Source organism: Moschus berezovskii, chromosome 7 (assembly GCF_049115385.1).
Source record: "Moschus berezovskii isolate FMDL1 chromosome 7, NW_MosBer_1.0, whole genome shotgun sequence".
Lineage (NCBI taxonomy): Eukaryota > Metazoa > Chordata > Mammalia > Artiodactyla > Moschidae > Moschus > Moschus berezovskii.
The window spans coordinates 109,045,767-109,073,421 of NC_142466.1; the positions used below are offsets into that span (position 1 = coordinate 109,045,767).

The following is a 27,655-nucleotide window of genomic DNA, read 5'->3' on the forward strand; positions in this document are numbered from 1 at the left end:
TTAATATTTGAATGCATCTTTATCCTTTGTAGTCAAAGCAGCTGGAGGAAAGGCCTTGCCATGTATTGTTGATGTAAGAGATGAAGAGCAAATCAGCAATGCTGTGGAGAAGGCAGTGGAAAAATTTGGAGGTAGTGACTTCATTCTGAGATAATTATTGAATATTGGTAAAGTATCAGTATAGCTATCGTTTTAATTTTTAACTTTCTTTTGGTATTTTTACTCTCTAAGTCTTCAGAGTATAGTATAGCCAGAAATAAGTATTTGTTCCTGCAGAAGCACAGCTTAAAACCACCTGATGAGTAATTGAAAATTGTTAAAAATTATTTTTAATATAACCAATCTCCCATCCAAGGTAAAGTTAAGACCTTGACCATGACATATGCACCAGGACCCACCCACTTGTCTTCATGTAACCCATCATTTGGTGACTTGTTAATATTTATTGAGTAAAGTTCAGATTACTTATTGGCCTTCAAGATGTTTCGCATTCTGATGTTAACAGACTTGTTTTGGCTCCATCTTCTTTCTGTACGCCTGTGTAAACTCCCTAATCCAGCCAAAAGAGTTTGCTTCCATTTCCTTACCTTAATTTTTTTTTTTGCTTTTTCACCTTTTCTCTTCCCATTCCTGAAGCTCCTCCAGTGCCCACTTCTCCACCTCTGACCCTTGCTGAAATGATCCCTTCTTTGTCTTTTGAAATTTTTTTGCTTAAATCTCATCTACTTCACAAAGCCAATTTCCTGACTATGCCAAGTAATCAGAAATGTACATTTTTCTTTCTCTGAATTTCTAAAACATTCATTTGGTCCTCTTTTTGTAAAACTTCAGATCTTAGTGTTTTTTTCTTTTCCCCCAATTAATTCATAATCTCCTAGAAGGCAAGTATCGGGAGTTGAACTAAGACTTTGATGGTGTAATAGCATGGAATCTAACTGTGTCCAAATCCTGTTGAAACCATTACCATTCTCTTCTTATAATATTCCAGAGACTCTGTATATATGCAGAGGATACTGGGGAACAAGTCTCATGCTTATAACTCCTAATGCAGAGTGCTATGTTCTTCTGGACTGGAGCACAAAGTTTGACTCAAATGGGATCTTTTCCTTTAAATTCAGAATCTTACCCCTGGCTGGCAGCCTTTCCCAAAGTAATGTGAATGCCCCTGAGAGAAGACAAGAGAGAATGCAAAATTACTGTGTATTTTCTTCTTCTTCTTCTTCTTCTTACTGTTAGGGCCCAAAATATGAAGGAAGAAGGAGAAGAAGCCACAGTCAAACGCGGGACCTTTATCTAAAATGACTTCTACCTACTAGGAAAAGTGACCAATTAGTCCCAATAAGGATTTAACCTAATTAGTTTAGCCACTCATTTTTAGGGAGGAATTAAGGGAGAAAGTGGTGAGGGTAGAAGGATAGAGCTTTTCCTTTTTCTATATTCATCCAGTTTTAGTTCTTTCCATCGGTCCGTTGGTGCTGTCAACTGAGAGTGCGTTTATCCTTTTTGGAGACCGAGATCATCAGAATTTAGGGGAGGACTGCTACCACCTTTGTCTGCGCCCTTTCTCAGTCTTAGTTTCTGGCCCCTGATCCTGTTAGAGAACATGAACAGTTCAGTTGTTGTCTGGTGTTGTCCCAAGAAACCTCTGAAATGGGTCAAGATGGACATTAATTATAGATACTGAAAGGAAAAGTGAAGTCGCTCAGTCATGTCCAACTGTTTGCAACCCCATGGAGTATAGCCTATCAGGCTCCTCCATCCATGGGATTTTCCAGGCAAGAGTACTGGAGTGGGGTGCCATTTCCTTCTCCAGGAGATCTTCCCAACCCAGGGATCGAACCCTGGTCTCCCACATTGCAGGCAGACGCTTTACTGTCTGAGCCACCAGGGAAGCCCATAGATACTGAAGATATATAAGCCCAGAATTCACCTCCTTTTTAACTTCCCATCTTGAATTCTAGCTGTGTTGTCTGATCTGCTTCACCAGAAGGAGTTACGCATTGTGTATTAGTGACAGCATAGTCTGAAAATATGCACCTGACTGGGTGTCAAAATGTGAGGACCTCCACTTTCCAGGTTGGGGCTCTTACAGAGTAGCTGGCATCTCACAGGTTTGTTTCTTCTCCTGTTGTTGCCACAGAGAATTTAAAGAGCCAAACTGAAACCTCTTTCTTGGAAGAATTAAAGCCCAGAAATCTCTCCTCTCCAATTTCCTAACTCTGTTTTGTCCCAGCCAAGGAAGTTTCACTCAGATTCTGGATGGTCTCGACTGGTTTAGCCACTGTGGCTTAGATTGTCTTCCATTGAACCTGGCATCATTCCTTCAGCATCTTCAGTGTGCAGTTGATCTAGCTTTATTTATCAAGTGATCTACTTTCCCAGGAGCAGACAGAGAAGATGAAAGGGACAAAAGCAAATCTTGTTTTTTGTTTCTTCAGAAGCCAGTTGATCCATATTAATTGATTTGGCATTCATGTCCTGGAACTTAGCTGAGTTGGTAGATATCTTCAGTCAAGAAGGTATGCTTTGGACTTCCCTGGTGGTCCAGTGGTTAGGACTTTGCCTTCCAGTGCAGGGAGTGCAGGTTCAATCCCTGGTCAGGGAGCTACGGTCCCGTATGCCTCGCGGCCAGAAAACCAAAACATGAATCAAGCGGTATGATAAGAAGTTCAGTGAAGACTTTAGAAAAAGAGAAGATACACTTTTCATATCTTTGGGGGAAGAAAATATGCCAGTGTGTTTTGCTACCTGTTGTTGAGATGGGCATCTGAAACACTTCTGTTTTCTTGCTAAAGTGCAAACTGGTGGTGGAGTTACCTCTCTTTTGGAATCTTCCCTAACGTTTCCTTCCCTTCTCCTTAGGATCCACATTGATGTATTTAAAATATTTTGCTTTCCATTTGCCCATGAACTTCTGCTTTTCTGGCATAACGATACAGAATCTTAATTCTTTGGTGAGCTCTGCTCAGCAACTCAACTGCTGCTACCTCCTAATCAGGATGGATGTCACATTTATGAGATGATTCATGGCCTGCTCTTTTCTTCTCTCTGTACTTGTTTTCCTCTAGAACTTCCAAGCCTTTGTTTATTTTTTTTTTAAGCAACCCAAGTTTTTGGTAATTTATTATGCTGTGACAGAAAACAAATACACACTGTTGTGGTAGGTCACAATCAAGTCTCCATTTCCTCAGCCTGACCACTGATGCCACCTTCCACCAGAATCTTCAGAATCTCATATTCACATGCATACTTCTGAGGTCAGCTGAAGCCTTGAGGCTTCTTTTCTAGAAGATTCTTTCCAGGATTTCCCCTTGCTTCTTCGGGTTCTTTGACAAACCGAAATTCATTCCAAAGATGTGGAATCAAACACTTATCTTTTCCTTTGAATTCAAGTTACCTTGCCATGAAAAGCCACACAAATTCAAGTCTTTCCTAATGTAGTATCCTTATTTTATTTTTTATTTTTTTGCATGAAATTAGTATGCATTCTTTTTATTTTTATTGGAGGCTAATTATTTTACAATATTATATTGGTTGGTTTTATTATATTGGTTGATCCAGCAATCACACTCCTGGGCATACACACCGAGGAGACCAGAATTGAAAGAGACACATGTACTCCAATGTTCATTGCAGCACTGTTTATAATAGCCAGGACATGGAAGCAACCTAGATGTCCATCTGCAGACGAATGGATAAGAAAGCTTTGGTACATATACACAATGAAGTATTTCTCAGCCATTAAAAAGAATGCATTTGAACCAGTTCTAATGAGGTGGATGAAACTAGAGCTTATTATACAGAGTGAAGTAAGCCAGAAAGAAAAACACCAATACAATATACTAACGCATATATATGGAATTTAGAAAGATGCAAATGATAACCCTGTATACCAGATAGCAAAAGAGACACAGATGTATAAAACAGTCTTTGGGACTCTATGGGAGAGGGTGAGGGCGGGATGGTTTGGGAGAATGGCATTGAAACATGTATATTATCATATGTGAAACGAATCACCAGTTCAGGGTTGATGCATGTTACAGGATGCTCAGGGCTGGTATGCGGGGATGACCCAGAGGGAGGATAAGGGGAGGAGGGAAGTGGGAGAGGGATTCGGGAGGGGGAACTCATGTACACCTGGGGCGGATTCATGTCAATGTATGGCAAGCCTTTATTTTTTGTTTGTTTGGTTTCAGTTCCATACTGTGGTTGCTGCTGTTATGGTGTGGTTTGGAGTTTTGTAGGGCTTTGAAGTCTGCCTTTTAGAGAAGACTTTACCTTTCTCCTGACTTTTCTCTCTGCCAGGGAGTTATCCATAACAAAGTCCTGAGCAGTGGATGATGCTTTCCTTGTGCCACTGGGGGACCCCTGCCACATAGTACTGCCTATCACCTTGCCTTCCTTCATCTTCAGAGTTTTTAGGCCTTGAGTAGATTATGGTGTTTCATAAACCTCAGATATAATCTTTGCTGCCATCTTTTTCTGCAGCAGGCATACGTACATGCCTTTTCTTCTGTATCATTTCCCACCATTGTGCCCTGATTCGTTAAAAAAAAATTTTTTTTGGCTGCACCACGTGGCATGTGGAATCTTAGTTCCCCAACCAGGGACTGAATCTGCGCCCCTTGCACTGGAAGCCTGGAGCCTTAACCACTGGACCACCAGGGAATTCCCATCCCTGATCTATTAGGTTGGTGCAAAAGTAATTATGGTTTCAGACCCTGAATCTTTATTAATCAAAATAGGAACTATTACAATCAACACAATTTTGCCAATAAGAAATAAGTTTGTTTATTCCTGTAGTATAAAAATCTATGCTTCGGGATTCAACGAACTCTGGGAAAGAATTTTCTTCATCTTGCTGGTTGTAGAAGCATTTCCCCAGCAAAATGTTGTCGAGATGCTTGAAGAAGTGATAGTCGGCTAGAGGACAAGTGACTATGGTAGATGACGCAAAACTTTGTAGCCCAGTTCATTCAGCTTTTCAAACGTTGGTTGTGCTATGTGCAGTCAGGTGTTGTTGTAAAGAAGAATCGGGCCCTTTCTGTTGACCTGTGCTGGCTGCAGTCATTGAGGTTTTCTGTGCATCTCATCGATTTGCTGAGCATATTTCTCAGATGTAATGGTTTTGCTGAGATTGAGAAAGCTGCAGTGGACCAGGCTCGTAGCAGACCACCAAACGGTTACTAAGACCCTATTTCTGGTGCAGGTTTGGCTTTGGGAAGTGCTTTGGAGTTTCTTTTCGGTTCAGCCACTGAGCTGGTCTTGGCCAGTTGTTGTATAAAATCCACTTTTTTGTCACGTCACAATCCAATCGAGAAATGGTTTGTTGTTGCATATAACAAGAGAAGACAGCACTTAAATGATTTTTCTGATTTGCGGTCAGCTCATGAGGCACCCACTTGTCAAGCTTTTTCATTTTCACATTTCTAATTTGCTTCAGCTGCCACACGACTACAGAATGGTCGATGTTGAGTTCTTGGGCAACTTCTTGTGTAGTTTGAAGAGGACCAGCTTCAATTATCCTCTCAGTTGGCCACTGTCAACTTCTGATGGTTGGCCACTACTCTCCTCATCTTGAAGGCTCTCATCTCCTTTGCAAAACTTCTTGAACCACCACCGCACTGAACATTCATTAGTAGTTCCTGGGCCAAATGCATTGTTGATGCTGGGAGTTGTCTCTGCTGCTTTATGATACATTTTGAACTCAAATAAGAAAATCTCTTGAGTTTTGCTTTTTGTCTAACATTATTTCCATAGTCTAAAATACATATAAAATAAACAGCAAGTAATAACTCATTAGCAAGAAGTGTGCATTAAAACGATGTATAACATAACCACATTTATTTAAGAATGTATTTCAATATCAAATAGCAAAGTTCAAAAATGCAAAACCTAAATTACTTTTGCACCAACCTAATATTTTCATTTGGCTCATCTGAGTCTAAAAATCTTGGTACCTCGTAATTGGCCCTGGTGTTTTTTCCTTTACCGTTGGCAAGTCAGATCCAGTTTGCGCAGTCAGTCTCGTTTCAGTCCTCATCTACTTTCATTTGCTTTGGGGCCCACTGGAGGATTTATTTGGCAAAAACAGAACTATATTCAGCAACATGAAACTGTACATTATTTTTCATGCAAAGTTAAAAGCACGTTATATTTCCTTTCTGACCACTTGCCCAGTCCCCATCTCTTTGAGAGATAAAGCTTCATCTAACTTACTTCATCTGATTGTTGATTGTCGTTTATAACTTTATTGCTACTTCAGTCTTGGGTATTCCTTTGGAAAAGGTGTATGGATTCATTACATATTCTAATGTATTATCTATGGATTATAAGATAAAGTCAAGCATGTATCTGCTAATACTTTTTAAGGTGACCTGTCTTTAAACTTAGAAATGCCTCTTAATAGTAGGCTTCCCTGGTGGCCCAGATGGTAAAGAATCTGCTTGCAGTGCAGGAGACCTGTGTTCTATTCCTGGGTCGGGAAGATCCCCTGGAGAAGGAAATGGCAACCCACTCCAGTATTCTTGCCTGGAGAATTCCATGGACAGAGGAGCCTGGCAGGCTACAGTCCATGGGGTTGCAAAGAGTCAAACATGACTGAGCGACTATCACTCATTCACTCATAATAACATCCTTTAAACCATTATTCACACAATGTGAGAGAGGAGCAAAGCAAAGTAAAGAGAATAGTAAAAGATGTTTATGGCAACAGTCTAACCCCAGCAATAGAAATTGTCATATATCTAATTGACAGAATATTAAATGTTCTTTAAAAAGGATTATGGCAGCAATGTGGATGCAACTAGAGATTATCATACTAAATGAAGTAAGTCAGAAAGAGACATACCCTATAGTATTACTTATATGTGGGATCTAAAATATGATACAAATGAACTTATCTGTGGAACAGAAACAGACTCACAGACATAGAGAACAGACCTGTGGTTGCCAAGTGGGAGAGGGGTGGGGAGGGAAGGACTGGGAGTTTGGTATTAGCAGGTACAAACCATTACATATAAAATGGATAAGCAACAAGATCCAACTGTGGGGAACTATATTCAGTATCCTGAGATAAAGCATAATGGAAAAGAATATAAAAAAGAATGTATATATATGTAAAACTGAGTCACTTTACTGTATATCAGAAATTGACATTGCAAATCAACTACTGTAGTTTGAAAAAAAAGAATTATGAAGGCCATGTAGAAGTGCAAAAATGTGTTGAGATGCTTTTGTATTTTATCATTTTCATTTAACATTATTTAAGCTTGTAGCCATAAATGTTACATATGGATAAGGACTAGATAGAATATGCAGAAGTAATTATGATTCTAGATTTAATTTATTTTGTGTATAAGTTTATCTACTTTGATGATTTGCCTAGAATTGAAACTCTTGAGTCATTTCTCTTTTCCTAGTTCCCAAGACCAGCAAAGAGCTCTTACATTTAAGTAAGGGCCTTTGAGGGGGAAGGGAGACCTATGTCCTTGGAAGGAAGGCAGACCTTGGAAAGATGCTGGAGAGGAGGGAAAATTTTGAGGAAGTTGACTTAAGGTTCTTGGAGACAAAGAGGAATTAAGAAATCAGGAACTAAGAGAACAGATAAGGACAGAAGCTACAAACTACTGAGGACTAAGCTTCCTTGTAGTTTCCTGTGGAACCCTGATGATGGGCTGTCTTCATAGTGCCAGTAAAAATCATTTACGTACTGTTTTGACATAGCTACTGAGTCCTGCATTGGTAAATTGGTCAGTCATATTATCTAAAAGAAGTGTTTGTGAACTCAGGATTCAACTATATAAATATTTTTTATTTCTTACTGTTGTAAAGTCTAAATGAATTACTAAGAAGTTGATTATTTGAAAACAGGAATTGATATTTTGGTGAATAATGCCAGTGCTATTAGCTTGACCAACACACTGGACACACCTACGAAGAAAGTGGATTTGATGATGAATGTCAACACCAGAGGCACCTATCTTACGTAAGTTGAAGAGCTGTGGAAGAGACTTTCCTGGTGGTCCAATAGCTAAGACTACTTGCTCCTAATGCAGGAGGCCCAGGTTCGATCCCTGGTCAGGAACTAGATGGCCACGTGATGCAGCTAATACCTTGAGCAACCAAATAAATAAATATTTAAAACAAAACAAAAAAATAGCTATGAAAGAGAATGTTGCAGTTCTTTGTCCGAGAACTAGTTGTGAACGTATTTGAATAGGTTAGCAATCAGTTTGAAATCTAGTCAATCCTTATTTGTATTTTGGTAATGTGTTGGGAGTTAATGTTATTAACTTACAGTTCCTTTGTTGTAGGAATACCACACCTACTAAGATGAAAACAATCAGAATGTGTAATAATAATAATTTCAGTTGTTTATTTCATGTTTAATATATGTACTGTTGTAAGTACCTCATATATATTGTCTCATTTTAATCCCTTGGTCAGTCCTAGATAGTAGCAAGTATTACCAGCATTTGCAAATGAGAAAACTGAGAATCAGAATACTATATATATTTGCCCCAGATCACACAATGAAGGGCAGAAGGAGACTTTGAACCCAGGTCTGTCTGACTTGGAATGATGTAGTTGGAGATAATCTAAGATGGATTTAAGGCTAATGTGCTACTTACTTGATTGTTTTCATCAGGCAGATCATATTGTCAGGCCATTATATAAAGTTTCTTTTTTTTTTTATATATAAAGTTTCAAAAGGATGAATATTAGTTGCTTTTGCTATCTTCATTCTCGATAAATGGAAAAAAACCAACAAAAGTATCCTACAATTTACTGAACAAGTTCAGTTGCTTTGTAGATGTAGTTTAACATACAATTTTATAAAGTAATGAAGCTATTAGAAAGATAGCAGTTTGACTTGTGTTTTCTTTTGCTTTCAGATCTAAAGCATGCATTCCTTACTTGAAAAAGAGTAAAATTGCTCATATCCTCAATCTCAGCCCACCTCTGAACCTGAATCCACTGTGGTTCAAACAGCACTGTGGTAGGTGGTAGGGTGAGGGGATGACTTGTTTAGTCAATCTGTTTTACATTAAATCAGTGTATCGATGATGTAATCACAATTCGTACCTAGTGTTAACAATTTGTACAAAAAAAAAAAATTTTGTACATAGTGTTAACATTAAATTTTATCTGCAGAAGTTGGTAGCATTTTGGTAAGTAGATTCTTAATCTTTTATCTGTCATTTTTTAAATGGAGGTATAATTTACATTAAATAAAATGCATAGTTGTTAATGGTTCAGTCTGATGAGTTTTGACAAATAGATACGCCTGAATAACCAATACTCAAATGAAGATATGGATATCCACCATCCTGGAAAGCTCCCTCAAGTACCAGTGGGTGTATTTTACTGTATGTAACTTATTCTTCAATAAAGTTGATTAAGACTACCATGATCGACATGTATGCATTGCTGTGTTTAGAATGGATAGCCAACAGCAACCTGCTGTCTGGATCAGGGAACTCTACTCAATATTATGTGACACCCTAAATGGGTAAGGAATTTGAAAGGGAGTGGATATGTTTATATGCGTAACTGAATCACTTTGCTGTATACCTAAAACTAGCACAGCATTGTTGATAAACCATATAAAATAAAATTAAAAAAAAAAACTATCCATGAAACACTTTATTTTTCACACCTAACTAATGATGTAAGATGAGTATGCTAAATAACAGGCCTTCCCCAGTAGCTCAGTGGTAAAGAATTCACCTGCAATACAGGAGACATAGGTTCGATCCCTGGGTCAGGAAGGTCCCCTGAAAGAGGGCATGGCAACCCACTCCACTATTCTTGCCTGGAGAATCTCGTGGACAGAGGAGCCTGGCAGGTTATAGTCCATAGGGTTGCAAAGAGTCGGACATGACTGAAGTGACTGAGCACACACACACATGCTAAATAACAAGATTTAGGTATAGGTGCCTCTTTTGAGATTATTGTATCAGATACTTACTCCTTATTTCAACATAATTCCATAAAATTTGGAAAGGAGGACATTTGGAATAAGAACCCATAGAACAAAACTAAAACAAGTTCTGTTTTAATTGACTCAGTTAAATGAATTTGCAACCTTTTGTTTATGTTTAAGTAGAAGTAGTTTTCCTTTAAATGGCCAGTTTCATTGAAAAAAGGATGAAAAAAGAAACAATAATGTAATTTATCTCCATAATGTTCAGAGGAATAAAAGTTTATTACTGTCTCTTTTCTTTTAAACAATTTGCGATGAGTTGACTCACTGGAAAAGACTCTGATGCTGGGAAGGATTGAGGGCAGGAGGAGAAGGGGACGACAGAGAATGAGATGGCTGGATGGCATCACCGACTCTATGGACATGAGTTTGAGTGAACTCCGGGAGTTGGTGATGGACAGGGAGGCCTGGTGTGCTGTGATTCATGGGGTCGCAAAGAGTCGGACACAACTGAGCGACTGAACTGAACTAGGATGGAAGCATGTTAAAGTAGTTCATCCCTGATATATATAAAACTGTTTACTTAGAAAACTGTTCTCTTAAAAACAGTACATTAGAAGTTTTTGTACTAATATAAATATTAAATAATTCTGGAAAATGTATCAAGGAAAAACAGTAATAGAAGGAAATGGGTTGTTTATACTCACAAATTAATTTGTTTCTTAATTAAATTCTTGATGGTTTCTTTCAGCTTACACTATTGCTAAATATGGTATGTCTATGTGTGTACTTGGAATGGCAGAAGAATTTAAAGGTGAAATTGCAGTCAATGCGTTGTGGCCTAAAACAGGTATGTACTTATAAAAGAAATCCATTGTTGGATTCTCATTTATTGTCTTAGACACTCTTAGGTGGGTGGGGTGGGTGCAAATGAGTAGACCATCAAAAGGCAACCTCAGGATGTCTATTTGGAAACCAGTCCAGCCTTTTATTGTACATGAAAGACCCTTTTCAGTCATGTTCTCTATGACTACATGGTTGCTGTACTAGAAACACGAACACTGGAAGCGTCTCATAAAAGCCAGTAGGAGGCCAGCTGCGCTTCCCTAACCTTTTCCCACCCTTGTCTTTGGTGCCTTAAATTCTGCAGATTCTCTTGCAGTTACTTTTATTTTCTCCTCACACATCCCAGCAAATGCTTCTTTACTTTCTTGTACTCTTACTAATTTGTCTTTTTCCTTTACGAAAAGCTGACTTTTCTGTACTTTCACATAAGTTCTGAGTTCACAGAGTGTCTGGATCCCCTTTAGGTGACAGGGTAACCTGCCTATGGCTGGGCTTTGTATGCAGCTTTTGAGTTAAACGTACAGTGGAAGCTGATGGCTTGCAGGTTAGGGAATATGTTGTATAAACATGAGGAGAGGGAAATGACAGAAAGGGAAGGCTTGTCCTACTTACCTCCACTTACATATCAGAACAGCTTAAAGGAGGAAAAAGAAAAAAAACTATTCTTATTATACCTTTCTTAATATATTTAATAGTGCCTAGGAAAACCTTAACTTCTTTTATTATCTTCACTCAAAATGACAATCCTGCCCCACAAAAGTATGAAAAACAGAAAGCATAGTGGGAATCACTTTTTCATTTCACTTAAGGAAAAGTGAATAGAACCTTTGTTGCACTAACATCAGGACTCCAACATGTAAGTTAGTGTGACCCCTTTCCAGGGAAGCTCCTTAGGGTCAATATAGGAATTTCCTGATTCTCCCCATTGGGTCATTTAGTGTATTCCTATATCTTCTAAGGACTTGGATATTGTTTATTCCCATTCTTCTTCCTTCTGGCATTGTTTTCTTTGTTCATTCATCACTCAACAAATACCCAGTGGACAGTTGCCATGGGGCAGACACTGTGCGGGGGTTCAGGGGACACCTCTTTGACCTTTTCACCTCGTAAATGAGTCAGTTGGTAGAGCTGTCTGCAAAAGAACATTTAATTCAGTATTTTGGCAAATTATAATAGCCCTAGAGGTACTCTTGAATGGAACTGCCACGTGTGGCAGTATGGAATGTCCTCAGAGTTGTAGCTTAGGAGCAAAGAAGGGGATTCTTTCACTTCCCATCTGCTGTGTGCTAGGTGAGGAGATTTCCTCAGCCCCAGGCACTAGTGAGAGGCCTAATGGTCTGTAGGGGACTGTGGGGCAGAGTTTACGGAGCCCTGGGATGTGTTGCTAATGTAACTGTTAGGAGAATTTAGTCATTGCACCCAGCTCTCTAATCACCATCTTTGTTTTCCAATAAGAACTCCAGGAATTTAAAAAAAAATGGTTTTTATGTGAAGTATAGTTGATGAAGGGCTTCCTTGGTTGTTTAGTGGTAAAGAGTCCGCCTGCCAATGCAGGAGATGCAGGTTTGATCCCTGGGTTGGGAAAATACCCTGGAGAAGGAAATGGCAACTCACTCCAGTATTCTTGTCTGGGAAATCCCATGGATAGAGGAGCATGGTGGGCTACAGTCCATGGGGTTGCAAAAAAGTCAGACACAACCTAGTGACTAAAAAGCAGCATCATGGTTGATTTACAGTGTTCTGTTAGTTTCCTGCATTGTCACTTGATACTTGCGTACATCACTGTGATAAGTCTAGTAACCATCTGTCCCCATGCACAGTTATTACACGAATATTGACCATATTCGTTTGCTACATGTTATATTCCTATGGCTTATTTATTTTATAACTGGAGGTCTGTATCTCTTAATCGCTTTCAGCTATTTTGCCCCACCCTGTACCCCACTCTCCTCTGGCAGCCACTGTTTGTTCTCTGTATCTGTCAGTCTGTCTTTGTTTTGTTTTGTTAATTTATTTTGTTCTTCAGATTCCATACATAGGTGAAACCATATGATATTTGTCTTTCTCTGTCTGACATTTCATTTATCATAATATGCTGTAAATCCATCCTTGTTGCCACAGGTAGCAAGATTTCATTTTTTTAATGGCTGAATAATGTTCCATTGTGTGTGTATGTATTATATATCACCACGTCTTATTTATCCATTGATGGCCTTTTAGGTTGCTTCCATATCTGGGTTATTGTAAGTAATGCTGCAGTGACCATTGGTATGCATATTTATTTTTGAATTGGTGTTTTCATTTTCTTTGGGTAAATACCCAGAAGTGAAATTGCTGGATCATGTGGCAGTTCTATTATTACCTTTTTTTTAAGAGGAATCAGTTTTTTTTAAATATTCCATCTGCAGTTTGACTAAGATTCCTTTATTTCCTGATCTACCAGGGTATCAGAACCATGATTTTTTGCTTCTTCGTTTCCCTTATGTTACTCTAGCAGACAAAATTCTTTTAAGATTTTCTGGAGAGTGGTATTTGTTGCAATGAGGCAAGAGATGAGAGTGGAAAAACTGCTTCTACGGTATTTTCAAACTACATGTCAGGACTCAATAGTGAGTCATGAAATCAATTTAGTGAGACATGAAATCAATCTGGTGGATTGTGAAATTGATTTAGTAGATAGCAGCCAGAAATTTGTTGTTGTTTCATTTTATTTTTAATTGAATGAAAGAGAGAATATTAGAGAGCATTGCACATTGTAATTGTGTTGTTTGGTAAACTTTAAAACTTATAGATGAATATCATATATAAATGAAATATGCATATGTTTATGAGTGTTTATGTGTTGGTATTATGTGTTTTTAGTTTTGCTCATAAGAACTGTTACTTATTGTGAATCACAGTAAAACAGTTTAAAGCTCAGACTTTTCTGTGCCTATTTTTTTCAGCTTCTTTTCTTTCATCCTTTCTCAGCCTCCTCCCCCTGCCTCAATCACTGCTGTTAAAGTTGATAAGAGTCAGAAAGTTAGTATCTGTACATCTCCTTCACAACACTTACAGCATCTGAATTTAAATTACTGATAACAGTAACAATAGTTGTTTAATGTCTTTCTTGCTAGAAAAGCTTCTTAAAGATATAGTATCTGTTTTGTCCATTTTATTATCATCATTGCAGACATTCATATAAGTATTAATATTTGATGAATGAATGAATACAGTATGATTAGCTTCATATAGGTCCATAACAGACATTCCAAATAAAAGGTTTATTTAAGAAAGGGGAAGAATATTGTATGACTTGGAATGTGAAGGACATTATCAGGATTGGCAGGAGAAATCATCTCACTGCCTAGATCTTTGCTTTAGTTGAGATGTTCATTTTATTAACAGAAGGTTTACTTGGCATCTTGGAACCATTGGTATCATTTGGGTCCTAAATTTGTATAACATAGTGAATTGAATTTACGGTCATGCTCCTTATGATACATGGTTTGATGAATTACATATAGGATACTTTTGAAACATAGCAAGAGGACCATATAGCTCAGATTAAAAGTCAGAAAGGGTGGTCGTTTAATGAAGCAATTGAAATGAGACTGAGGATGTCGGAATTGACATGGAGAACTGAACAAGGCACTCTTGGCAGCGGGAACAACAGAGTCTGAGGTATGGGAAAATACTGGCTGTTTGGTGGAACTACACAATAACTACACAACAACTACACAACACCATAACAACAAGAAGTTGTTATGGTGTATCTATGATGGGGTGTGAACTTTTTATTTCCCTCTGAACTGGAGCAACTGCGAATAGTTTGGATTGGCCTGAATGTTGGGTGCGTGTGAGGTTGTGGGAGAGATGGACAGAGGGTTTTGATTGCCATGTTTAGGAGCTTGAACTTTAACCTGTATTCAGTAGAGAGTCACTTTAGAATTTTAGAGGCAGGAGAGCAATAATAAACAGAAGGCGAAGAGGAGCGGTGGTTTGTTGACGAAGTTTAGGAAGTTTAATTTGGCATCTGAATAGGCTGACTTGTAAGATTGTGGGAAAAGGAGGCAGGAAACCTAGCTAGAATATTGCATTATTTAAGATGGAGGCAATGAAAATGGATTTGAGAGGGTGTTCAGGCTCCTCACTTTTTCTGAGGCCTCTATTTAAAAGACACATCTTTTCTTTCTGGACCGTATAGCGTGGTTCTCTCTTTATGCTTGCTGGAACCAGCAGCAGACTCCCAACATTATTGCCCTTCCAGGAAGAGTTTTGTTGCACTTAACAAAATGAGTGCATATATTATCTACATATCTACAGTGTGACCTATATTATCTACAATCAAAACTGTCCTGGTCCAATGTTTGTCCCCTCTGGCGTGGTTTTCCTTCTCCTCACTGGCTACATTGCCCCTTCTGGGTCTAGAACTTTCACCCCAGTGAATGCCACAAATCCAGAAAGTGGACCAGCAGTCATGCCTTTAGTAGTTTCCCAATATGAGGACCTCAGGCCCCCCAACTCTGTCACCTTCAGAAATACAATTTTATCCTTTTACAAGACACATTTTATAGTTTCTACTGAAGTGGAGGGCGGGGAGGGGAGGAGGGATGAAGGCTGCTGTTGAAAAATGCCTGTTCCTCTTGCCTCTGGACCGATCAGAAGTGTGGTAGAAGAGCACAGTCCGCTTTTGGATAGGTTTCGTGTGAGCTGGGGTGAGGAGTCTGCAACTGGTGGCCACTTATCTTGGTAATGGCAGTAGAGAGGGAGATAACAAAGGCGTCTCAGAACAGCTGCAGTCATCTGTCACCTGGCCCACATTACACACAGACATGGAAACTCAGCTAACCAGGGGGGTCAGGGTGGCAGCCGGCCTCTATGGTACTGGAAAACTGAACTGGTTTCCGTTTTCAAGGGACCTACTTATCAACTAGGTTAAGCAGTTTCTACCATATTTCATTGATTCTGAGATGCCCATGCTTTCACGCTTACATCTTTGATACCAGGTTGCTCTTATATAGTTGATGTATTACAGTTTAATTGGCAGGTTTTTTCCTCCTTGGTGGTTGCACTTCATAATCAGTGGTATCTTTGGTTCAGTGAGCACACACAAGAATATATGTGTATGTGCAGATAGAGAAAACAGAGTAGCGGGTACCAGAGGGGAAGGGGAGGGGGAGGCTGAAACAGGTAAAGGGGATTAACTGGATGGTAATGGATGGAAGCTAAGCTTGTGGTGGCTCGCATGCTGTGGTGTATACAGAAGTCGAAATATAAACACCTGAAACATCTATACTATTATAAACCAATTTATTGAGATAATTTTTTTAAAGATATTTTTAAAAGTTTTGGGAATGGGTGGCAGTGATAGTGGCACAGCATTGTGAATGTACTTAATGCCAAAGAACTGTACACTTAAAAATGGTTAATTTGAAATAAAAGTAAAAATAAATGGGACCTAATTAAACTTAAAAGATTTTGCGCAACGAAGGAAACTATAAGCAAGGTGATAAGAGCCTTTGGAATGGGAGAAGATATTAGCAAATGAAGCAACTGACAATCAGTCTCAAAAATATACAGGCAGCTCCTGCAGCTCAATTCGAGAAAAATAAATGACCCAATCAAAAAATGGGCCAAAGGACTAAACAGACATTTCTCTGAAGAAGACATAGAGATGGCTAACAAACACATGAAAAGATGCTCAACATCACTCATTATCAGAGAAATGCAAATCAAAACCACAATGAAGTAACATCTCACGCCAGTCAGAATGGCTGCTATCCAAGTCTACAAGCAGTAAATGCTGGAGAGGGTGTGGAGAAAAGGGAATCCTCTTACACTGTTGGTGGGAATGCAAACTAGTATAGCCACTATGGAGAACAGTGTGGAGATTCCTTAAAAAACTGGAAATAGAACTGCCATCCGACACAGCAAGCCTACTGCTGGGCATACCCACCAAGGAAACCAGAATTGAAAGAGACACGTGTACCCCAATGTTCATCGCAGCACTGTTTGTAATAGCCAGGACATGGAAGCAACCTAGATGTCCATCTGCAGACGAATGGATAAGAAAGCTTTGGTACATATACACAATGGAGTATTACTCAGCCATTAAAAAGAATGCATTTGAATCAGTTCTAATAAGGTGAATGAAACTGGAGTCTATTATACAGAGTGAAGAAAGTCAAAAAGAAAAACACCAATACAGTATACTAACGCACATATATGGGATTTAGAAAGATGGTAACGATGACCCTGTATGCAAGACAGCAAAAGAGACACAGATGTAAAGAACAGTCTTCTGGACTCTGTGGGAGAGGGCGAGGGTGGGATGATTTGGGAGGGTAGCATTGAAATATGTATATTATCATATGTGAAGCGGAGTGCCGGTCCAGGTTTGATGCATGAGACAGGGTGCTCAGGGCTGATGCCAAGGGATGACCCTGGGGGATGGGATGTGGAGGGAGGTAGGAGGAGGGTTCTGGATGGGGAACACATGTGCACCCGTGGCTGATTCATGTTGATGTATAGCAAAAACCACTATAGTATTGTAAAGTAATTAGCCTCCAATTAAAATAATTTAAAAAAAAAGGTTAATTGAAAGAAAACCATTAAAATGCACCTACGTTATCAAAAGGGCTTCTCCAGTGGTGCTAGTGGTATAGAACCTGCCTGCCAGTGCAGGAGACATAGGAGATGTGGGTTCAATCCCTGGGTCAGGAAGGTCCCCTGGAGAAGGGCATGGCAACCCACTCCAGTATTCTTACCTGGAGAATCCCATGAACAAAGGAGCCTGGCGGGCTACAGTCCATAGCGTTGCAGAGTCGAACCCAACTGAAGCGACTTTGCATGCACTCCAGCAAAAAAGTGGTTAAAATATATATACATATGATTGAAAATGGTTAAAATATGTATTCATCTCTTCAATAAAGTATTTTTTAAAAAAGGAAAAACTAAAATTATTTCTTGTGCTTAGAAGACATAAATTTTTTTCATATACCAAGCTGTAATCAGGAGAGCCACTCAGAAGCTAGTAGATATTTTCCAGTTATTGCTTAATAAGACTTAAGTTTCAGGGTTGCTTTTTGGATTCTTGTGATCCAAGGCATATCAGCTTTCATTATAAATCTTGATTTTTTTTTTTTTTTGCCGGAAATCATCAGGGAATTTGGTTTGATTCATCCTGTTATTAATCTGTTTTTATTGTCAGTTGTAGAACCTGTTGGGTTGACCTGTTGAGATTGCAAAACGTTTGTTGAGAACTGCATGGCTCACTTCCTGATTTAGGGGGTTTATTTATGCCTTGTTTGTATCTTCCATAGAAAAGTCATTAAAGTAATGATAGGTTGTTTGGGAAACCATCCCTTATGCTTATATTGCGTGTGTGTGTAAATACACACATACGTACATGGCATGTATATACTTACATGACATATTCTTAATAATTTTTAAGACTGCATACACTACTATTGCCTAGAAAATCCCATGGATGGAGGAGCCTGGTAGGCTGCAGTCCGTGGGGTCGCTAAGGGTCGGACACAACTGAGCGACTTCACTTTCATTTTTCACTTTCACACATTGGTGAAGGAAATGGCAGCCCACTCAAGTGTTCTTGCCTGGAGAATCCCAGGGACGGGGGAGCCTGGTGGGCTTCCATCTATGGGGTCACACAGAGTCGGACACGACTGAAGTGACTTAGCAGCAGCAGCAGCACCATTCATATAGTATACAGTGAGAGTGAAGTTTATATGTATGCATACGGTCTCATTGTCTGTATTGAAATATTTATAGAAAAGTTCAGTTTATGGGAGTAAGATGATAACTGAACTCTACAAATGTTGATTAACAAAGTATAACCCATTAATCACATAGCGGCTAAGAGCCTGGCTCTGAAGTCGAGCTGCCAGCTATTTGAATCCTAGCTCCTGTAACCTTGGACGGTTACTTAACCCCTCTGTGCCTGAGTACTGTCATCTGCAAAATGAGGATAATAATGGTACATACCTTGTGGAGTTAATTCAGATAATGTATATAAATTATGTAGCAGCATGCCCAGCATAGGGTACACTTAATAAATGTTAGCTGCTATTTTTTATTCATAAGGTACTACTTCAAGAGTGAGGCCAGAGCTCTTGAGCTATTGGTAAAGTTAAAAAATATATTCCCAGAAAAGGAATTTTAGTTATAATGTGGAGAAGTATCTTCTAATTCCGTGCACTTGAGAAATTCCCCAAGTTCATGGGTGTGCTCTGAAAGAGGGACGTGTGCTGGGAGGTAATTGCCATGAAAGCAGGAGCTTTGTCTACTCTGTCCACTCATCTGTCCCTGTTACCTCCAGCAGTGCCTGACTTTTTTAAATAACATTCAATAACTGTTGAATGAGAAAGAGTCAATGGCTCTTAAAAACTACAAGCTTTTCATCTTGTGGACTGAATTACATAGGTTATTTCAGTAAGTAATGATTTCAAATGGTGGTTTAACAGTAGAATGGAGAGGCGTTTATCTAAATTGCTAGAAACTGAAGCCTAAAATACATTTAAACAAACAGATTTTCATTGCTTTAAAGGTAAATTGAGATAAGTTACTATTCACAACTTTGACAATGCATAATTAATAATGTAGTATTAATGGTAGAGTTTCAGGTTACTTCACAGAAACATAATTTAAAAATTATATGTATGGGACTTCCCGGATGGCGCAGTGTATAAGTATCCACCTGCCATTGCAGGAGATACGGGTTCAACCCCTGGTCCAGGATGACCCCACATGCCTCAGAGTAACTAAGCCTGAGGGCCACAGCTACTGAGCCCACGAGCCTTAGAACCTGCGTTCCACAGCCAGAGAAGACACCACGGTGAGAAGCCCTTGCACCGCAAGGAAAAGCAGCCTCCTCTCGCCACGACTAGAGAAAGCCTGCACAAAGCAATGAAGGCTCGGTGCAACCAAAAATTAACTAATCAAAAATCATTTGCACCGAAAACTGGAAATTATATACAGACATTAATAATAACTTTCTCTGGGGAGAAGGATTATAAATACTTTTAAAATTCTTCCTTGGGACTTCCCTGGTGGTTCAGTGGTTAAGACTCCGAGCTTCCACTGGATGGGGCATGGTCAGGGAACAAAACTGTGAGGTGAGGTGCAGTCAAAAAAAAAACCACAAAAACACTTTTTTTTCTATTTCCTTCTCTTTATTTTCTAGTATTTCATAAATGAAAGTAGTATCTGGATGTAAAAGAGCCCTCAAGTCCAACCAGTATTTATCAAATGTTTATGGTATATTTGTCATTGTTTTAGGCACTAGGGCTATAGTGATGAACAAGAAAGACAAAAGTTTCTTTATTCTAGTAGAGGGAAAAGAGAAAATAAGCTTAGGAAAGGGACTCCATATTTTAGGGACAGGAAACTGAAGCCAAAAGATGTTAAAGTAGCCTGCCAAAAATCTCAGTGAAGTTGGCATGAAAATATCACTGACCTGATTTACAGCTCAGCGCTCTTGCTAATATTCCTCACCGGCTTTCTTGTCTGTCAAGAATGGTATGCAAATTCTTTGAGCATTCTTAATCAGCAGTATAATTTCGCTTTGAGTCTCATGAAGGAGACCTGTATAAGGAAGCGTTGTGTAGAGTAAGGAACATGCGTTGTCTACCTCGTTATGTCAGTAAAACACTTGGCAAATCCTTTAAGCTCTCTGGACTGTGTTTTCATCACCTGAGTTATAAAGAGGGAAATTGTCTTGCTTGTCCTCGCACAGTTCTGTTACTCAGTGTAAAGTTATGTTTGTGTGTGTTTGTTTCCTGTACAGCCATACACACTGCTGCTATGGATATGCTGGGAGGATATGGTATCGAAAGCCAGTGCAGAAAGGTTGATATCATCGCAGATGCTGCATATTGCATTTTCAAAAAGCCAAAAAGTTTTACGGGCAACTTTATTATCGATGAAAATATCTTAAAAGAAGAAGGAATAAAAAATTTTGATGTCTATGCCATTACACCAGGTAATACATTTAGTTTTAAAAAAGTAGTGATGTGTTTGTCCACGTTGTCTGCAATGGACATACATCTGTTTTGTGTACATGTTTATGTGATTATAACATTGATACACTCTTTTTTAAAAAACTGTCTTCCCAGGGAAGGGAAAGACCCAGACTAACACAACGTTCAAAAAAGAGAAAGGGAAAACAGAAGTGAGCCCAAAGATTTTTTAACAGATACACAGAAAAGGCCCCATCAGCTTCTAACCCTTTCTGAATCTTGAACCCAGAAATGAAAACCAGTTTCTGAAGTTGGTCGTAAAATAACAATAGTAGAGATTTTGTTCAGGGACATGGTACAGATGATTCAGTGATAAGTTTCCTACAAAAACTTTGTTGTCTCTTTCCAGATGTTATCTCTTAAGTGCAGTCTGAGTGTAGCTTCATGATGAATGGTGAAGGTGACTGAATAGGGTCTACCTCACATACAAGGTGGGGATTTGAGAAGTTCTCAGAAGACCCCTTGTTCAAAAATAATTCTTCCTGTTGTAACTGCAGGGGATGATAGTGATGATAATGCATTTTTACTTTACATATAATATGTATAATAGACAATCATGGTCCCAAGTGGGAACTGTATTTGTGCAGTAGTGTATTTTAAATATTAGTAATTAAGTTGAGCTCCTTGGTGACAGAAACCACATGTTTCTATTTGTATCATCACTTCAGTCTGAAACAAACTGAATGAAGTAGCTCTATATAGTTTTACAGAACATTTTTACATATAGTATCTATTTAACTTTCATAGCAGCCCTGTGAAGGAAGCAGTATTGTACAGAGATTAGGAATTGTGGAGTTTGGGAGGAGACAACCCAGTTCCCACTTCTGTTTAGCTGCTCACTAGCGGGGCGGCCTTAGGCAGGTCACCTGTTTCCTCTGAGCCTCACTTTATCGGTTAAAATACGGGAAAGATAACTTCTACACAGGGTTTTTGTAAGAATTAAATGCAAAAATGTATATCATGTGCTTGGCACAGTGCCTGGCTTGTGGTACAATCAGAGTATTTGTAGTGGAAAGAGATTTCAAAGAGATTAAGCCTTTGCCTAAGAGCAGTCAGCTAATAAGTGTCAGAACCTGAACCATACCCAGGTCTTCTGGATTCTTGTATAGTGTAACTATCACTTTAGGTTTTAAAGATACAGTGTCAGTGTACACAAAATTTTAAATTCTATTTAAATTAAAAATTCTGTCATATTGAATTGAAAACAATATGATCATGTGCTACAATTAAGTTTTGCTGCTGCTGCTGCTGCTAAGTCGCTTTAGTCGTGTCCGACTCTGTGCAACCCCATAGACAGCAGCCCACCAGGCTCCCCCGTCCCTGGGATTCTCCAGGCAAGAACACTGGAGTGGGTTTCCATTTCCTTCTCCAATGCATGAAAGTGAAAAGTGAAAGTGAAGTCGCTCAGTCGTGTCCGACTCTTAGCGACCCTATGGACTGCAGCCTACCAGGCTCCTCCACCCCTGGGATTTTCCAGGCAAGAGTACTGGAGTGGGGTGCCATTGCCTTCTCCAACAATTAAGTGTTAGGATATAACAAAGACTGGTGCATCCCTGCCCTCCAGTTTTTTTAATCTTCTGAGAGGGAAAGACAGACATACTTCGACAGAGATGGAAAACAAGTTCTTCTTAATGAGGAACCCCCTTGTCTCAGGGGGCCAGGTAAGAAATGAGCCCTGAGTGTTTTGGAGGGACGTGGGACAGAAGGGTTGCATGGGTAGGGAGAAGGGGTAGAAAGCTCTTGGGAGAGCAATTGAGGGCTTAACAACTCTTTGGTTGGATCTTGAAGATGAAATTTTCCATAGGAGAGGAAGATAACTAGGTTACTAGAAAAGTGTTTTAGCTTAATGAAGGTCAGAGTTTGATACTTCTCCTGGGAGTCTTTTCCACAGCTCCAGAATGATCAATATAATAAAAACATAATGTTTCTTAAACAAATGTTAAAATCTGAATGCAGAAGTTGTTCCATTCACGTTATTGTTTGGGGATTAATTTTTCAGGTTATCCTTTGTTACCAGATTTCTTCTTAGATGAACAGCCGGCTACAGTTACAAAGAAAGCAGATTCATATGGTAAGATGTAGACCGGATTTTCTGTGGGAAAATAAAGTTACTAATGTACGTATATCTTCCAAAATGTAGAATTGGACATTTCTGCTTTTAAACTATTTTGTATTTGGCGGGAAGCGGGGGCAGCACACCGTACGGCTTAAGGGATCTTAGAGCTGAATCCTAACCACTGGACCACTGGGGAATTCCTTATTTTTGTAATTTAAGCTAGACACGTAATGTCGTAGTTAATTCTAGCAAAGGAGGTGTTTTTTTTTTTCCTTCTACTGGTAAGAAGTTTTCAGTATATTCATTTAAGGGGAAAAAAAAAGTTGTCTTTAAAATGCACCTTTTTAACGGTTTTCTTTCTTTTCCTTGGCACCATTTTTAGGTGTTTTGTGATGATATTTTATTTTGAGGAAAAATGTGTCATGTTATAGTACATCTGACACCATTCACAGAGTTTGTGCTGTGAAATTAACTTCAAAGGAGGTTGGGTTTCTTTGTTTCATTTTTGCAGTTTAGAAGCAATAGCTCCCTTAAATTGGTGCAGAGTTTACATTTTAACTTTTGTGTTCTGGCATTATGCCACTAACTTACTGAAAGCTGTCAGAAGAAACACTCTTCAGTGAAAACCCATGAGGATTTCTCTCATAGTTTATTAACAAGAATAGCAGTGCTTCCTCTGGACCCTCACCTTATTTTTATATTATAGACTCTGTGAACCTCCTAAGTGACCATAGATTTTTTTAGATGGCAATTAGAAAGTTGAAGACAGCGTTTCTTCTGTACCTTTTGCAAACCTATAGAACCTTACTGCAATGCATTTTAGCCCCAAACCTTATTTCCAGCTTAATCTTTTTATTAAATTAGTTAATAGTTTTGGCTGCACTGGGTCTTCGTTGCTGCTCTTGGGTTTTCTGTAACTGCGGTGAATGGACTCTTCACTGCAGTGCATGGACTTCTCATTCCAGTGACTTCTCTTGCTGCAGTGTATGGGCCCTGGAGAGTGGGCTTAGGATTTGTGGCACACCGGCTTAGTTGCCCCTGGCATGTGGGATCTTCCCAAGGGATCAAACCTGTGTTCCCCGAATTGGCAGGTGGACTCTCAACCACTGGACTACTAGGGAAGTCCTCTGTGACATTTCCAGGTTGTAGTTTTGGGAGTCAGGAGGTCTCTGGTTTAGGATTCTCTGGTCAGGTGGTCCATGGCTCAGAGGACTGTTAGCTCATCTCGTGTGTTAATGATATCTACAGTAGCATTTTTAATACATCAGTGATGTTACCAACAGCAGCAATTTTAGTCGACTCTAGTTAATTGGTATTCAGTTAGCACAGAATTGAGATCAGAGGAAACAAGCACAGGAATGAAGTTTTGGATGTAGAGATTAACATAAACTTACTAAACTCATTTTAGGAGAACTTCATTTCATTTCCTTCCCAAAAGTTTCCATATTTGCTGTCTACTGACTGTCCCTTTGAAATATACTACTGCTTTGTTTTTTTGTCTCCTGTAGTTTTATCCTCTTGTGCAGTCATCATGCTCTGCTTAAATAGTCTAGGTGATAAATGATGCAGTTTATCCCTTGGCAAGTGTCTTTCAAGACTACACTGAAGTTTTCATTGCCATCTCCTTGGAACCTCAGATGATACAGATGATGTATCTTGATTAATGGACAAGTCACCTGAAGTAGTCACCTATTAGTAAGAGAGGTGTTCCAGCAGTTACTATTTGATAAACTTAGTTCTGTCTGATGTGCCTTCTAAAACCAAATACATCCCTGTATGTTTCCTGCCTCCAGAAACGTGAAGCAAGCCTATGGCTTTGTCTTCTTCAGTTTTAGCAGCTTCTGCTGGGTCCAGTTCTGCCGAGTTCATGTCAGTGCTATGCTTAGCCTGTATGTCGGCTATATAAAAATTACACAGTTAGATATCGAACACAGTGTAGAGGAATATTACCCAGTCGGGCTGCCTGGGTTGGAATTCCTGCTGTGCCACTTACTGCTGTGTAACCCTTGGATGGGTATTTCAGTTGCCATTTTTAGAACCTCACTCACTTCTTTTCACTTTAATCTTGAATTGTGTTTATTTTATTAAGCATACTGAAGTGCTTTCTGAAACAAGATATGTTATAAACAATAAGGAAAAACTTTTTGTATTGACTTTATATCTGGTCACCCTCATGACTTTTTGTTTTGTTTTGTTTTAGACGTCTAGTAGTTTCTCATAGAGAGACAGGTACTGAAAGCATAGACTTTGGAGTAAGACAGATCTGGCTACAAGTCCTGTCCCTGCCACTTTTGTCTCTGATCTTGGACAAGTCACTTCAGCTCTCTGAAACAGTTTTCTTATCTCTTACTTTCCTTATATAAGTATCATGAGATTAGGTATGATAGAGTATCATGTTGTGAATTTTATATAGCAGATTCTCTATACACATCAGTTCAGTTCAGTTCAGTCGCTCAGTCGTGTCTAATCTTTTCGACCCCATGAATCACAGCACACCAGGCCTCCCTGTCCATCACCAACTCCCGGAGTCCACTCAATAAGTTGGTATAATTATCACTGAGTAATTTCTTGAATTTCCTAAGTGGTCGAACTTATTATCTGCATATAATAGTATCTTACAGGATTATTTCTGGCATGTATCTTAATATACTGACTCAAACTTCCAGAAGCATTTGGAAATATTTATTGAAATTATTTGTTTGAGGTATTCTTCTTTTATTCTTAATTTTATTGAGAAAATCTTTAGATTTTATCTAAAGTAAGTAAGATGTTAGATGTTGGTTAAGATTTTTTTATCAGTTATTTAGATTAATGTCTCCGTTCCGTTCAGTCGCTCAGTCGTGTCCGACTCTTTGCGACCCCGTGGACTGTAGCCTACCAGGCTTCTCCGTCCATGGGATTCTCCAGGCAAGAATACTGGAGTGGGTTACCATTTCCTTCTCCAGGGGATCTTCCCGACCCAGGGATCGAACCTGGGTCTCCCACATTGGAGGCAGACGCTTTAACCTCTGAGCCACCAGGGAGTCTAAATTTTTGTTATTGTTTCCTATATTTTATTTTTTGTTCTGTTTTGAATATGGCAATCAATTGTGTAACTTTCTTTTTCCATGTTCTTTTTCTTGAAGGTTTGAAATGTCTAAGTCATTTGAGTCTTTTCTGAAGTTGTTTCTTTGAAAATATTTTTATTTTCTCAGTCAATAAATGTTTTTTTCTAAAATAAAATACCTAGAACCAGCCATTTAAAGTTTTAAAATTTATTCAAGTGTTGTCATGTAGTATCCATTTATAATTTAAGTTTTTTTGTGTATTTTATCCCTTTTTATTTTTTTTTAAATTTTTATTTAATAAATGGTACAAAGCACAATGCCAAAAACATTAACAGTTAAAATTTCACCAAATGAAAAAATACTATAGAATACACAGTTGCAAAAAGCTACATTAAGTTATTTTACAACTGCCTCAGGCTGCAAAAAGAAAAAAAACCCAATGCCATACCTAAGTTATCCCTCTCTCAAAATAATGCCATTTATGTTATAAACCATGAGCACCCCATCAAAAGACGGGAGCTGCTTTTGTTAATTCATATATATATATATGACTGTATCAGTTTGCTATACACCTGAAACAAACACAACACTGTAAATAAAATATAGTACAATATAAAATAAAAATAAGTAACAAACCTTTGGGGCTTTACACCGAGTTAGAGTTCCTATCAGAGCGATAACAGCACCACAGCCGTACTGAATCCTCATGAAGGAGGCACACGAATGACTGGATTACAAGAGTTACAGGAATGAGAGCTGCTCATTTCCCAGAAACTACAGCTCACAGAAAGCCAACAAAGGCACAAGATACAGACCATTCACTTACGAATGTGTAAAACTCAAGAAAGTCCATGTTATTCCTACAACATGTTGAAAGTGCTTCAGAATTCACACAATACTAATTTTCTTATGGTTCTGGTTAAATTATATATACCAGTTTATAACAAATGGTAAAATCTGTAACTCTGTTCAAAGTTTTAAAAGATTACTTAAGAATAGTTTCTTGTATTTCTATGCCACCTTTATAGTTCTGGTTTCTCATTTCTTAATTAGTAAATTCAAAATGCAGCTTCTATCCCAGGCTAATTTATACACTTCCGGAAGGAACGGCCTCTTAAATCCACAGAGTGTTGAGGTGGGGAGCCCCCAACCACGTCAGATTCGTTTCACACATGATACATGTTTCAATCCATTCTCCCAAATTATCCCACCCTCGCCCTCTCCCACAGAGTCTGAAAGACTGCTCCACACATCCCTTTTTAGAGTTTATTTTTCTCTCCTTTTTTTTGGATTAGTTTTCTAGAAAGTTTTCAATTTTAGTGTATTTTATTATTTTTTGCTCTTAAGAACCAGGTTTTAAATTTTATTTCATTTTTCATACTTTTGCTTTTTTCTTTACTGATTCATTACTTCTGTTACAACTTTAAGGCATGATCTACATATACCCCAAACTCACCATTTTAAAGTATATAGTTAAGTAATTTTTAGTATATTCACAAAATTCTGCAACCATTTGATTCATTAATTTAAAATTTTCTTGCTTTATTTCTTTCTTTTCGAGATTGCATATTTTTGTTCTTTTCTTGCTTGTTAGGCTAATACTTTATTTTATTTCTTTAAAAATAATAATTTTGACTGTGCATTTACCCCCTTAATATAACTTTGTCCACATCCAATAGATTTTGTAATGTACTTTAATCAATTTGATATCATTTTAAATTAATTTATATATAAAAAGCTTAGTATAGAAAGAATAAAG

General features: G+C 38.6%; 1 protein-coding gene across 1 annotated transcript in view; it reads left to right on the top strand.

Moving 5' to 3' along the window:
- The window catches only part of HSDL2 (hydroxysteroid dehydrogenase like 2), a 56,505-nt gene that overhangs the window by 13,914 nt on the left and 14,936 nt on the right, over positions 1–27,655 (top strand). Inside the window, exons 3-8 of the mRNA XM_055427595.2 lie at positions 33–131; positions 7,873–7,987; positions 8,898–9,001; positions 10,680–10,778; positions 20,562–20,756; positions 22,793–22,864. Of these exons, the coding sequence (XP_055283570.1) occupies positions 33–131; positions 7,873–7,987; positions 8,898–9,001; positions 10,680–10,778; positions 20,562–20,756; positions 22,793–22,864 (684 nt within the window). The remainder of the gene's footprint in view (positions 1–32; positions 132–7,872; positions 7,988–8,897; positions 9,002–10,679; positions 10,779–20,561; positions 20,757–22,792; positions 22,865–27,655) is intronic.